Consider the following 16,034-nt stretch of genomic DNA (forward strand, 5'->3'; position numbering starts at 1 on the left):
ATCTAGAATATATAAAGAGTTCTTAAAAATTAAATAATAAGGAAACAAACAGCCCATATTTTTAAAAAAGGACAAAGGGTCTGAACAAATAAGTCACCAAAAAGGCTATAAAAATGGCAAATAACCACATGAAAGATGATCAACATTATTAGCTTGCATGAAATGCAAATTAAAACCATGATTAGATAGAACTACACATCTATTAGAGTGGTTAATTTTTAAAAGGTATTAAGACCAAATTCTGGCAAGTATGTGGAGCACTTAGAATTCTCATACATTGCTCATAGGAGTGCAAAATGTACAGCCACTCTGGAAGAGTTTGGCAGTTTCGAATAAAGTTGAACTCTTATAATTTATATCATCCAGTAATCCTACTCTGAAAGAAATGAAAACTTATATTTGTATATGAAACTCAGAACAGATTTATTTATACTCATCAAGCTTGGAAACAACCCAGGTGTCCTTCAGTTGGTATACTGTTACATCCAAACATGAAATACTATTTAGCAATTAAAAGAAATCCACTGGTGATCATGGAACAGCACAGATGGATCTCAAAGGCACTATGCTCTGTGTAAATAGATAATCTCTGAAGATTACCTACTATATGATTCCATTTACGTGATATTCTTAAGACAAAATAGCTGTGATAAAGGACAGACCAGTGGTGTTACCTGGGGAGAGGGATGACTACAAAGGAATAGCATGAGGGAGTGTTTGAGGGTGATGAAACTGTTCTGTATCCTGATTGTGCTGTTGGTTAAATAGGTTAAAGTTCATAGATCTGTATATAAAAAGAAATAAGTTAAATTTTCTGTACAATTAAAAACAATCTGACTCACCACAGAGTAGAAAAAAAGGTGTTCTGATAGTGTCAAATCATTAAACAACAAGTCATGCTGTGGGCAAAAGCCCAAGCTTTCTCGAATCTTAATTATGTTCTTTGTGATGTCATATCCATCAATATAGGCCTGTCCTCTCGTAGGAGGGTAACAACCTACAAATAAGCCAAAGACGTGACAAAAGCTGAGCTTTGGTGAGAGAACATAAGATGGTGCAAGTTAGCATCTCAAATTCAATCTATTTGTGAATTACTCAAAGGAATTAGCACTGTCTCCTGCAGAAGAATACTTACAGGAAAATATCAAGTTATACCTATCTACCTAAATTTTCTTTTTCCTTTCTTTTTTTGCTTGTGTATATTTATTTTCTACAATGGGTATGGATTATATTGGTAATAAAATTTTAAATAATTTGCTATATTTCAGTGTATTTGCATTGCAATCAGCCAGTTACTATATTTGTGAACCACATTAGGTACTATGCAGATGCTATGAAAATCATAGAGATCTGGAATATTTAACTTTTCTCAAGAAATTTAAATACTAATAACAAGTCCAGGATTCCTCATTTGGCAATATGTAAGAAAGAAACTATAAAGCAATTTAAACCCTATCAATCATTTATTGTATCTAAAATATAATTTTTAATTGAGATGTCTTTGCCATCTAACATTATATTAGTTTCAGGTATACAACATAATGATTTTAGATTTGTATATATTATGAAATGATCAAGATAAAAAGTCTAGTTAATATCCAGTACCATACATAGTTACATTTTTTTCTTATGATGAGAACTTTTAAGATTTACTCTCTTAGCAACTTTCAAATTTAACTGTAGTCACCATGCTGTAATCACAATCCCATGACTTGTTTATTTTATAACTGGAAGCTTGTACCTTTTGACCTCCTTCATCTATTTAGTCTGTGACGGTACTGAAACTTGGCACTACCTCCTCTGCCATTTTGCCCTGGATGGTTGCTTTTGCGCTGCATTTGCTGTATAGATAGGACTTCAATAGATAGAAAGTTGATTCAGACATTTCCAATGAGAGAAAGGGCATGAGCATATGTAGATGGGAAAGTGCGTAATATGTATTCTTAAATAACATGTAAAGCATGGCACCTCACACTAGTCAGAATGGCGTATTATAAAAAGAAATAAAGAGAAGAAATAACAAGTGTTGGCAAGGATGTGGAATAAAGGGAACCCTCATGAACTGTTGGTGGGAATATGATTGGTATAACCACTATGGAAAACAGTGTGAAGGTTCTCAAAAAATTAAAAATACCATATGAGATCGCTCATATGTGGAATCTAAAAAACAAAAACAAAAACAAACAAACAAACAAAAACAAAGTGTAAATAAAGGACAGAAATAGACTCACAGACAGAGAATACAGACTTGTGGTTACCAGGGGGGTGGAGGGTGGGAAGGGATAGACTGGGATTTCAAAATTGTAGAATAGACTACACTGTATAGCACAGGGAAATATACACAAAATGTTATGATAACTCACAGAGAAAAAAATGTGACAATGAGTGTGTATATGTCCATGAATAACTGAAAAATTGTGCTGAACACTGGAATTTGACACAACATTGTAAAATGATTATAAATCAATAAAAAATGTTAAAAAAAAAAAAAAAAAGAAAAATGAATCTGGGCCAAAAGAAGAAGTGAGGCCCTAAAAAAGCCATAAATTGCTAGTAATTGAGATAAAAAAGAATTATTGTTACTATTTCTTAAAGCTTTTAGCTGTTATCAGATGCAGCATCACTATAGCACTGGTAAGTGTAAGACGAGTCATGACAGTTTTGAGAAATTCTAAACATTTTCATCAAATGTTCAAATTTTGGGGAACCAATGAAAACGCTGACTAAAAATTTTGTTATGATTTCTGAGTATATGGGAAAAAGTAAATAGACCTATGACTTAAATCTGTTCAGACAGATCTTTTGCTAAATTAATGTCAGTAACAATATAGTAATAGTTTTCCTTCCCAACTGACAATATATGCTTAAATTCAGAGATAAATTATTATGATTTTTAATTCTTCCTCATATTTTGTGACTGAAAAGTCCAAAATGGGATCACCCAAGTGAAATAGAACACTATTATTTTTTCAACAAACCTTAAGCCTTTAGCTTACAAGAAATACTTTCACTATGCTTTTAAAATATGTGACTTTTCAAACATTCAAATTTTATATTCCAACATAACACTAAATACTTCCTTATGTTATTACATATTTACTTTTAAATGAAGTAGTTTGTCTTATTTCTTTTTCAAAGGGAAGTATCGTGGCAAATAAAAACAGGTTAGCCAACTTGGAGAATGACTACAATATTGGTGAAAATTATAGATTATAAATTCTAAAATAATATATATTTTGGCCTTTCTTTTGAAAGTTTAAGAAATATAATTTTTCCCCTTTCTGAAAATTTGTATCCAATATGTCAATCTTTTAATGTTTCATAAGTATATTCCTGCTGTGTTAGCATGAGTCTGTGGTTATGTGTAAAGGCTGATTTAATATATATTATTAGGATGTATTATTTCGGGGAGGGAATGATGATCATCTGGTGTTTGTGTTTTGAAAATGGCAGGTGAAAATGTTGTTCATTTTTAGTCAAAAATGTGCAGGGATATAAGAAAAAGAAAACCCTAAGTTTCCAGTTACATTTTTTGAACTTTCAAACTTCTAAAAAGTTGTTCTTTGATATTCAATTCACATCTCATTTTCATCTGGGATGTACAGTTTAGTAAAATATGAGATATGTTTAATTTTAACTTGAGTTACTCATCTTAATTAGTATTTTTATGAATGATAATGCAGCTATAAGAACAAGTTTCTATATATTTTCATTTGTTGATTTGCTTGAAATTTTTCAAATATGTTAGTGGTTTTTGAAATTGTTATTCTCTTGTAGAATTCATGAAGTAATATTTAATGTTAATGAATGTGTGAATTAAACTGTATAAACAAACAAAAAAAATAGAAGGTTCCTCAAAAAATTAAAAAAGAGAATACAACCACTAATTTGAAAAAGATATATGCACCTCCGTGTTCACTGCAGCATTATTTACAATAGCTAAGATGTAATGGAAGCAACCTAGTATTCACTGATAGATGAGTGGATAAAGAAGATACGAGATCGATTGATCGATCTATCTGTCTGTCTGTCTAGATTGATCGATCTGTCTGTCTGTCTGTCTGTTTGTCTATCTATCTATCTATAATGGAATATTACTCAGCCATAAAGGATGAAATCTTGCCATTTGTAACAACATGGATGGACCTAGAGGGTATCACCCTAAGGGAAATAAGTCATAAAGAGAAAGACAGATACCATCTGACTTCCCTTATACGTGGAATCTAAAAAACAAAACAAACAAACATAACAAAACAGAAACAGTCATAGATACAGAGAATAAACTGGTGATTTCCAGAGGGGAGGGGGTTTGGGAGAATGGGTGAAACAGGTGAAGGAGATTAAGAGGTGCAAACTTCCAGTTATAAAATAAATAAGTCATGGGTATGAAATGTACAGCATAAGGAATATGGTCAGTAATATTGCAATAACTTTGTATGATGACAGATGGTTAGTAGACTTATCATGGTGACCATTTCATAATGTATAAAAATATTTAATCACTATGTTGTACACCTGAAACTAAAGTAGTATTTTAAGTCAATTATACTTCAATAAATAAATAAATGTTCTCACCACAAAAAGAAAAAAATAAAGCATGGAGTGGGTCCCAGGATAACTTATGTACAGCATATGTATATTGCATATATTATCATGAAGGTAACAATAATTCAAATCATAACCTTCTGATGTTAGCTAGGCAGTCATTCTTTTAAGAAGAGTTTTAATTGAGATTTAGAGGGAGTCAGTTCAAATATATAGAACAGCAGAGAATATGAGTAGTGTCTGCCCCTTCTGTCTTAGTTTTGGTATCACTTTTGTATCAAGGATAGGCTATTTTATCTCAACCACTAGGCTTAGCCCAGCTCCAGCCTCTAGGACTTACACTAACCTCACCAACAACATGGGATTCATTGTTCCAGTGGTCTTAGTATTCCTTATCCATTCTTCCTTTCTAGTAAATGCAGTATTTCTAAAGTATAAACCTTGATAAAATACTCTTCCGTGGCTTGTCATTGGTCTCAGAATAAATTCTAAACTTGACAGCATGGCTTCCCCAACCTTTTATAATTTGACTTTTTGATTACTCATCTGGCTTCATCTTTTACCATTATTTAAGTTCCTTCTTTGGTCTAGTCATATAGATGTGCCATGCCTTTAAGTTTCCTATTCTTTGCTAATACCTGTAATATTCTTCTTCCCTTCCCTTCATAGCTCTTTATACTTCCTGTTTGACTCACATTTGATGTCACTTCCCTATTCATCCCCAAATCAGGTTAGATGTCATTCTATTGATTGAATAGCATCCTACATCTCCCTTCTTACTTATGGTTTGTTGTATGTTTCAAGTTTCTTGTGGGTATCTCTACCAGAGTATAAAACTAAGTGTTAAGAACTTTGAAATCACCATTGTATTATCAATCCTATAAAAAATTGGCATACAAATTTTTAACTGAATAAATAAATTTATTATATCACTTGGAGCACCTTGGTTTTAAATAATTGAAACTGTAATAATAACTACAAGACTGAAATAACAATATACTCAAGACTACAAATTACAGATTGGTTTACAGTTTTAAAAGGGATCTGACTTGTGCTCTGGACAGAGCTGAATGCATACCTGTAAGAATAGACAAGGTTGTGCTTTTTCCTGCACCATTCTGTCCTAGAAGAATAGTGATCTGTCCCTTATATAAATTCAAAGACATGTTGTTTATTGCTACTTTGTCACCGAATTCCTGTGGAATAAAGAAAAGAATAACTTGGTATCTGTCACTATCACTTAACAAAGGATAAACACTTATATCCTTTATCCTTAGAAGAAATACCATATCATAAACTCACAATGTAAAAAGATGATGCTGTGAACAAGGAATAATATTTGTAGGTGAACTAGTTTGTATACTAGTTGAAATAAAGGTGAAGTCTCAGTAGTATGTATATCTATCTAAATTTGGTAAGTAAAGTAGAGATTTCTCTGTATTCTATGTATGAACAATATCATGTAGTAATTATGGGCTTACTCAACTGTAGCAAGAGCTAGGGAGGCTCATAGGAGCTGCCACCAATGATCAGAAAAACTGATGCCATGATTTCAGTCAGAATTTTAGTGACTGATAAAAGTACATCCAGAAATTCTTGAGATTCCAAGGAGTCTGTTAACTCAAATACGGCTCATTATCTGTTTTGTTTTGTTTTGGCCAATGAACTAAGAACAGATTTTTATACTTTTAAAGGCTTGGTAAAACAAACAAACAAACCAAAAAAGAATATGTGACAGAAACTGTATGTGGCCCATGGAGCCTAAAACATTTATTCAGTCCTTTACAAAACATGTTTGACAACTCTTCTGACAGATCTCTTGGAAACTCCTACTATAGCTGATCCTTGAAAATGTGGGGGTTAATCTGCATGTAATTTATAGTCAACCTCTGTCTCTGCAGTTCCTCCTTATCTGTGATTCAACCAAACACGGATCATGTAGAAATGTAGTGTTTACTACTGGAAAATATCCACATAGAAGTGGACCCCTGCAGTTTAAGCCCATGTTATTCGAGAGTTAACAATCTCAGTCTGAAATTAGACAGCCTGTGGTTCTCAAGTACTCACCTAGGTGAATCTAAAATCTGCCTATGTGTCTATTTGTAAATTTCTCTCATTGGCAAATCCAAACTAGAAAAACAAAGATCAAGAGTATTTTGTGGAATACAGAAATACCCAGAACCCGAAAATGTAAAGAAGCAGGAAAAGATGACCTATAATGAGTAAACCAGCCAACTGAAATCAACCTAGAACTGACATACTTGTTAAAATGAGCAAACACATCAAAATGATTATTATATATGTATGCCACCCATTGAAAAAGTTACGATATAGAAGTTATTTTAAAAACAAACAAAATTTCTAGAGATGACTATAATTTCTAAAATGAAAATATACTTGATGGGATTTATAGCAGATTAGACACAAAAGAAAAAAAAGTTAATTTAAAGACACAGCAATAGAAACAAGAGAAAACAAACTGCAGAAATGATCATCTAAAAGAAAAAAGCAACATCAAGCTGAGATACAACTTCTAGTGGCATAATAAAGGTGTGTTAGTGTCCCTGAAGTGGTTTGGGACATAAAAATAACTGAACATATAACAGCCAAAAATTTTCCATATTTAATGACAATGATAAACCTACACATTCAAGAAGAACACTCAACGGAACCGAAGGACAAGAAGGAAACTACCCTCAAGGAACAACATCCTCAAATTGCACAAAGCACTACTAAAGAAATGCTTTGAAAAAAAGAACTACATATGTGGGGGAAAAAAGGTAAAAATTAAAGCAGACATTTCATTGGAATCAATGGGTGTACAAAAGATAAGTGAGTAGCATCTTTAAGCTAACATTCTATATCCAGTGACAATATCTTTCAAAAATGAAGGTAAAATAAAGATGTTAGACATAGAAATTCTGAAAGAATTAATCACTAGCAGACCTGCACAAAAAGAAATGTTAAAGCTAGTCTATCAGGAAGAAGGGAAATGATACCAGATGGAAATCTAGGTATAAACAAAGAAATGGATAGCACAGGAAATATTAACTACATTGGTAACTACATAGCTCTTTCTTTTCAAGTTTCTTAAAATATAAATGAAAAATTAAGCACAATGATAATGATATATTGCTGGTTTTGTAACACGTGTAAGTAAATGTTTAACAATAATAGCATGAAGTCTCTGAGTGTAAAAATATGAGTATACTACGTGAAATGGCATAATATCATATGAAGACAGACTGTAGTAAGTTGTATAATATATCTAGTAGAAACCACTAAAATATAAAAACAAACTTTTATAGTTAATAGATAAAACTGAAATAAAGTGGAATCTCAGAAAAATAATTAATCGAAGAGAAAGCAGAAAAAAAGGAGAACAAAGAATATATGGTAGAAACAAAAATAAAATAGTAGAATAACTATAAACCATATCAATAAATCAATAAACACATTAAGTATAAATAATACAGACACACCAATTAAAAGGCAGAGATTATCAGACTGGATAAAAAGCATGAACTAAGCTTACATTTGTATATACATAGACAAAAAAAATGCCCCTTTAAATATAAAGACACAAATAGTTTAATAGCAAAAAATGAGGAAACTATATCAGGCAAACATGAACTAAAAGACAAGTGGAGTAAGCAGGCTCACCTGTGCACTTCAGCATCAGACTTATCCACAGACCCTGGGTCCATGCCCAACCATCTGCAGACTCTGGCACCAAGATTGCCTCCCTGTAAACCCAGGTGTCTGGCCTCCATATAGACCCTGCTACCTGGCTAATCCATGGATCCTGCCATCTCAGAGCAGGCACCAATAAAGAGCTTTCCCTGCTGATAAGGACTAGAAGAGTTTACTGCCTCTTCAAATTTGCTGAGAATAATGCAAAGCTATAAGAACCATGAATCAGGAAAACATGATACCACCAAAGGATCAAAATGAAACTCCACTCCAAATTGGTAGTAGTGTTAACAAATATATTTGCTGACACTGTTAAAAAAAAAAACCCCCAAAACTTCCAGTAACCAAACCTAAAGACATGGAGATCTATAAACTCCCTGAAAAAGAATTCAAAATAATCATCATTAAAAAGCCCAGAGAGCTGTAAGAGAATGTGGATAGACTATGAAAAGAAACCAGGAAAACAATAAATGAATGAAATGTGAAGTTCAAGAAAAAGATAGAACCCATAAAGAAGAACCAAATGAAATTATGGAACTAAAGAATCTAATGATAATGACTCAATGGAAAATTCAATAGAGAGCATCAACAGGGGACTTGATCAAGCAGAACAATCAGCAAGCTTGAAGATAGGTAATTAAAAATTATCCAGTCTGAAGTACTAAAAGAAAAAAAATTTTTTTCAATAGTGAAAAAGCTTACAGAACATATGGAATATATGAAGAAAATCAGTTTATGCATTGTGGGAGTTCCAGAAGGAAAGAAGAGAGAGAAAGAGACACTAAGTTTATTTAAAAAAAAAAAAAAAATCTCAGAAGGCATATGGACATCCAGATTTAAAGGCCCAAAACATCTCAAATAGGTTAAACATAAAGGTTTACACTGAGACATGTTAAAACTAAACTTTGACATTAAGACAAAGAGAATTTTGAAAGCAGCAAGAGAAAAGTGAATTGTCACTTACAAGGGAAATTATATGAGACCGTAAATGGATTCTTCAGTAGAAACCTTGAAGACCAGGAAAGTATTGGATGATACATTCAAAGTACTCCCTGCAAAACACTGCCAACCAAGAATACTATCCCTGACAAAAAATGTTCTTTATAAATAAAAGAGCGATAAAGACTTTCCCATGCAAACAAAAAGTGAGGGAGTTAATCACTACTAGAAATGTGCTTTAGCACCTTAGAGAGATCTTCAAGTCGAAACAAAAGGATAAAGGGCAACACGGAAGCATATCAAAGTATAAATCTCACAGGTAAAGGTAAAAACAGAAGATCAATACAGAATAATGTAATACTGTAAGGGTGAAATATACTGTTTAACCTTACTATAAAAGCTAAAACACAAAAGTATTAAGAATAACTATAACCACAAAAAATGGTTAATGGCTACACTACATAGAAAGAAGTAAATTCAGACATATATATAATTTAAGGGTGTGGAGGAGTAAAAGTTTATAGAGTTTTTGGATGGAATTGAAATTGAGCTATCAGATTAAAATAGTAATAGCTGTAAGTTTTATGTTCATAGAAGATTGAGTCAGTAATTTAAAAAACTCCCCACAAAAAAGTTTAAGATAAGATGACTTCATAGGTGAATTGTACCATACATTTAAAGAAGAAGCAATGTGAATACTTCTTAAACTATTCCAAAAATAGAAGAATATGAAATGTAGTGTAAGTACCTGACAGTTATCTTTTTTTGATTGTAATATAATTTTTTTCGGTCTTCTAACAGTTAAAAGAATGTAGACATTTAAAAATATCCCCACTGACATGAAGATAAAATTGAGGTTTTTAGTCCTGGTACAAGCCAAATTTAAAAGAGAAATTAAAGAATCCAGTAGTATATTAACATTTTTTCACCCATTTATCATAAAGACAGTGTAAATACAAATTTAGTCTAAATGTACAGACTCTCAAGAATTAAGCTTTTGATTCTTGAGGCATCCATTTCAAAGACATCCATCTCGAAGAAACATGTTGCCAATTGCACAACTAGATTAACAGCCAGGCCACTCCACACATGAAGTTCCATTATTAGAAAGTCTTGGTGACCTAACTGACCATTTGAATGACCCTGTGTTTCCCTTCCTACACTTTAATTTCTGCTGTTATGTTTTGAATTCACCATAAAGAGTGAGCCCATAAAACTCTAGATACCCCATCCTCAGCCCCAATAAAGGAAGAACTCCTGGTCCCTGCTGTCTCCTCTACCCACGATCACTGTGTGACCCCAGGTGTGCTATGTACTCTCCAGGACTGTGAGTAATAAACACTGTTTTTTCAGTCTCCTGATGGTTACTGCTGAGGTGTCTTCTTATGATTTAATAAGAACCACAAGGGAGGTCCAGCCACAACACTGACTCCATTTGGAGAAGCATCTGTCGGGGCTCACCACATGTAGTATGGGCTCAGGTGGCGCCCCCAAACATTCTTAGCTGATAGCATCACTAGCAACAGGCCGAGACTAACACAAAACAGTGGAACTCTTCCAAATTCAATTAATGAGGCCAGCGTTACCTTAATACCAAAATCAGGCATCTCAAGAAAAGTACAGGCCAATATCCCCGATGAATGTAGATGCAAAAATCCTCAAGAAAATTAGATAACTGAATTTACCAGCACACTAAAAGGATCATATACAATGGCTAATGTGATTTATCCCTGGGACTCAAGGATGGTTCAACATAAGCAAATCATTCAACGTGATATATCACATTACTATAAATATAGGAAAAAAAATTACACAATCACCTTAGGATTTATAGAAAACACATTTGACAAGAGGGAACATCCTTTCATGATAAAAATTCTTAACAAATTGGGTATAGAAGTAACTCAAAACAGTAAAGGCCCTACATAAAAAGGCCATAGTAAACATTTTCAATGGTGAAAAACTGAAAGCTTTTCCTCTAAGATCTGTAATAAGGCAAGAATATCCACTTTTGTCCCTTCTATTCTACATAGTACTGGGAATCCTGATTATAGCATTAGACAAGGACAAGAATTAAACAGCATCAAATCAGAAAGTAAGAAGTAAAGTAATTTTTATTGCTGGTGACATAATCCTAGATTTAGAAAATCCTAAAGACTCCACACACACACAGACACACACAGACACACACAGACACACACACACACACACTTCTGTTAGAAATATGTGAATTCATCAAAGTTCTAGGATGCAAAATCAACATACAAAAATCATTATATTTCTATATACAAAAAATGAACTATCTGAAAAAGGAAAGTAAGAAAACACAGCATCAAAAACAATGAAGTTGTTAGGAATAAACTTAACCAAGAAACTTTAAAACTTGTATACTAAAAGCCATGATATACTGAGTAAAAAATTAAAGCAGATGCAAATAAGTAGAAAGACAACCTGTGTTAATTGATTGGGGGTATTAGTATTGTTAAAATGTCCATACTACCCAAATGGTCTACTGATTCAATACACTGCCTTTCAAAATCCCACTGGCATTTTTTACAAGAATAGAAAAAGCAATCCTAAAATTTATGTGGTATCACAAAAGACTCTGAATAGCCAAAGCAATTTTAAGCAAGAAAGACAAAGCTGGAAGCATCACACTCTTTGGCTTCAAAAAGCTGGAAGCATCACACTCTTTGGCTTCAAAATATATTACATAGCTACATCGATGAAACCAACATGGTGTTGGTATAAAAGCAGGCATATACCAATGGAACAGAACAGAGAACCCAGAAATAAACTCAAGTATATATGGTGAAAAGATCTTCAACAAGGATGCCAAGAATACACAATGGATAAAGGATAGTCTTTCCAACAAATGGTACTGGGAAAACTGGTTATCTACTTGCAAAACAATGAAATTGGGCCCTAGTTTTACACCATATACAAAAATTCACTCAAAATGGATTACAGACTTAAATGTAACACCAGAAACTAGAAAACTCTAGAAGAAAACATCAGCAAAACCTCTTGACCTTTGTCCTGGTAATAATTTCATGGATATGACACCAAAATCATAGGCAACAGAAGCAAAAATAGACAAGTGGAATTACATCAAACCAAAAAGTTGCTGCACATCAAAGGAACTAATCAACACAATGAAGAGGCATTTTGTGAAAAAGGAGAAAAATTTTGCAGGCTGCATATCTCATAAGTTTACATCTAAAATATGTAAGGATTCCTACCACTTAATAGCAAGAAAACAAGTAACAACTGAAAAACAGGCCAAAGAAATGAACAGATATTTCTCTGAAGAAAACATATAGGTATATGAAAAGATGCTCAAAATCACTAATCATCACAGAAATGCAAATAAACACCATGAAATATTACCTCACACCTGTTAGATGGCTATTATTATGATGAAAAATTATTATTATTGTTGAACAGTGTAAAGATAAGAAGTGTTAGTGAGGATACATAAAAAGGGAACCCTTATGCATTACTGGAGAAAATATAAATTGGTAAAGTCATTATGGAAAACAGTATGGATATTTCTCAAAAAATTAAAACTAGAACTACCATATGATCCAGTACTCCACTTCTGCATCTATATCCAAATGAAATAAAAGCATTGTCTCAATAATATCAACACACCCATGTTTACTGCAACATTATTCACAATAGCCAAGATATGGAAGGAAACCAAAAGTCCAGCCATGGATGTAAGGATAAAGAAATGTGGTATATAAATACATTGAACTATTAGCCTAAGAAAAGAAAAAAAATCCTGCCACTTGTGACAAAATGAGGACATTATGCTAACTGAAATAAGCCAGACACAAGACAAACACTGCCTGATATCACTAACATAAGGAGTCTAAAGTAGTCAAATTCATATAAGCAGAAAGTGGATGTGGTAACCAGTGGCTAGGAGGAGGGGAATATAAGAAGTATTAATTAAAGGCTATAGAGTTTCAATTACCCAAGATAAGTCCTAAATATCTACTGTACAAATCCTGTCTATAGTTAATAATACTGTCCTGTGTGCTAAATTTTGCTAAGACGGTTGATTTTATATTAAATGTGCTTATCACACACACAAATATTAATAATAAATAAAAAAGGGCAGGAGGAAATGTTTCAAGGTGATGAATATGTTACAGCATAGACGACATAGATGACATAGACATACCAAATTATATGCATTAAAAATATATAGCTTTTTGTGTTTTAATTTTGTATTTTAATCAAACCCCAAAAGAATGGTTTAAAGAAACACATGGATATTGCCTAGTTTTTTTTCCCCAAAATGATAAATTATACAAACATTCGAAAAGTGTTTGAACTTGCATTGGAACAAAACTGATAACTTGTAAGTCTTAGTGTTATTACAATAAAATGGAATCAGATAACAATAAAAAAAAAAAAGGTAAGTGATGTGGCTGTATTAACATTAGTCAAAGTAGGTTTAAGAGTGAAGAATATTGCCAGAATAAAGAATATCATTTTGTAATCATAAAGAGATCAACTTTTCAGGAAGATGTAATATTCCTAAATGTTTATGTACCCAGTAACAGAGTTCAAAATATATGAGGCAACAAGTAACAGAACTACAAAGAGCAACAGAAAAAATGCATTTATTTCTGAAAGACTTCAATACTTTTCTCTCAATAATTGTTAGAATAGGTAGAATCAGTAAGGACATATAGAATATTTGAAGAGCTAACAACTAACTTGACTTAACTGACTTTTTTTTTATGACTCCATTAAACAGTAGCAAATTATACACTAATTTCAAATACTTATAACAGTTATCTAGATAGACCATAGTCTGAGTCCTAAAACCAGAATCAATAAATTTAAAAGAATTCAAGTCATACAGAGTGTCTTTCTTTGACCATAAGCAGAGTTAAATTAGAAATTAATAACAAAAAGATGTCTGAAAAATCCACCGAGTAATTGAAAAAGAAATAATACAAATTATATAAAAGCACTTCTGGAAAAGTGAAAAGGGGAAATACTTTCCAACTCACTCTGAGGCTAGCATTATCCAGATATCAAAACTAGAGAAACATCTCACAAGAAATGAAAATAGACTAATATCCATCATAAACCTAAATAAAAACATTCTAAACAAAATTTAAGAAACTGAATCCATTAAAATAGTTAATAGAGAGTTCCACTTCTGAGAAATAAAGAGCTCCACAGACCCACTCCCCAGTGAAACAAGAAAATCTGGTCAAAATTGAAAAACAAAACAAAGACAACCACTTAATGTCTCCAGAAACCGACCTAAGAGAATACAGCAAATGAAGAATAATTTATGTAAGAAAATTTAGTAAAACTTGGTAAGAATAGAAAGAGTTTGTATTATTTAACATTCAGTTGCTCTAGTTTGTCATCTAAGAACCATTCTAGTTTCCTTCTTTTCCTTCAATGTCCCCAGTTTCCTAGTATTTTCAGTTCTGTTGAAAATATCTTGGATTCATCCATTTCTCTTCATATATACTGCCACAACCTTGGTCTAATTATCATTATTTCTTAAAGAAAGTTAAGAATTATTTCTTTTGCCTTCCTTTTTCTACATTTCTCCTTCTCTACTCTTCACTTTCCAATACCCTGTTTTCCACATTGTAGCCAAAATGATCTTTAAAAAAAACATATATTCCTCCAGTGCTTTGAACCAATCAGTAGCTTCCCAATGAAGCCATTTACTATCATTTTGTTGGCCTCCAAATATACTGGTCTTCCCTCTGTTCCTCAAACACATGAAGGTCTTTCTCACCTCAGGGTTTTCAAACTTGTTATTTTCCTAACACGTGTGTTTTTCTCTAAGTTTTTTCAAACAATTGGCTCTTCTCATTCTTTAACATTATAGACATTTTTTTTATTGAGTTATAGTCACTTTACAATGTTGTGTCAAATTCCAGTGTAGAGCACAATTTTTCAGTTATACATGAACATACATACATTCATTGTCACATTCTCTTCTTCTCATTCTTTAGGTCTCAGTTCAAAGGACATCCCTTCAGAGAGGTTTTCCTTTAACTACGGTTAGTGTTATCCTTCCCAACCACACGCCCAGATGTTACTATTGCATCATCAAGTTTATTTTCTTCACAGGGTTTAAGTACAAAATTCATATACCACTTGTTGCAAGCCCATCAGAGGAAATTAAAAGCAAGCATAAAGGAGAGAGCAAATAAAATCATATTTGTAAAGCTATATCTATATTTATACATTCTATGAATGCCTCAAATTAGGACTTTATTAATTATGATTCTTTGTTAAGGATCTCATTTGTTTTCTTGGAATGTCTAGTTGCAAACAATTCTAATGCCAGTATATGGCTTTCAGTCATTGTAGGAAAAAGAGACCTTTGAAACAATACCTTGTACAAATTCTTGATCTGGATACCTGCCACCAAACTGGTAGGTTCAGGTTCAAAATACTTGTTTTGAGTTACTTCACAGTCTTTCACTTCTCCTTTGTTTCTTTTGATTCTTGGTTGGCCAAACCAGTATGAGCGCTACAAAGAAAGCCAAAAAATAATTACCAAAATGAGCATAAGAAATGAAGCACTCCATCTGAACAGACTGATAACAAGTAAGGCAACTGAGTCAGTGACGAAGACTTCCCTACAAAGAAAAGTCCAGAACCAGAAGAGTTCACTATTTGAATTCTACCAAACATTTAAATAAGAATTAACAACAATCTTTCTACAAGTCTTTCAAAAAGTACAAGAAGAGGTAACATTTCCTAATTCATTCAATGATCTCAGCATTATCCTGACACCAAAGCCAGACAAAGAGATCACAAAGATACTACAGACCAATACCTTTTATGAGTAAAGATGT

At 32.7% G+C, this 16,034-nt stretch overlaps 1 protein-coding gene across 2 annotated transcripts in view; it reads right to left on the minus strand.

Moving 5' to 3' along the window:
* Positions 1-16,034, minus strand: part of LOC102508612 (ATP-binding cassette sub-family A member 3) — a 122,752-nt gene that overhangs the window by 63,383 nt on the left and 43,335 nt on the right. For both annotated transcript variants that reach the window (XM_032460897.1, XM_032460898.1), the window contains 3 exons: positions 15,569-15,706; positions 5,624-5,741; positions 843-997 (listed from right to left, as the gene is read on the minus strand). In XM_032460897.1, the coding sequence (XP_032316788.1) occupies positions 843-997; positions 5,624-5,741; positions 15,569-15,706 (411 nt within the window). The remainder of the gene's footprint in view (positions 1-842; positions 998-5,623; positions 5,742-15,568; positions 15,707-16,034) is intronic.

This window comes from Camelus ferus, chromosome 18 (genome assembly GCF_009834535.1).
Source record: "Camelus ferus isolate YT-003-E chromosome 18, BCGSAC_Cfer_1.0, whole genome shotgun sequence".
In the NCBI taxonomy this organism is placed as follows: domain Eukaryota; kingdom Metazoa; phylum Chordata; class Mammalia; order Artiodactyla; family Camelidae; genus Camelus; species Camelus ferus.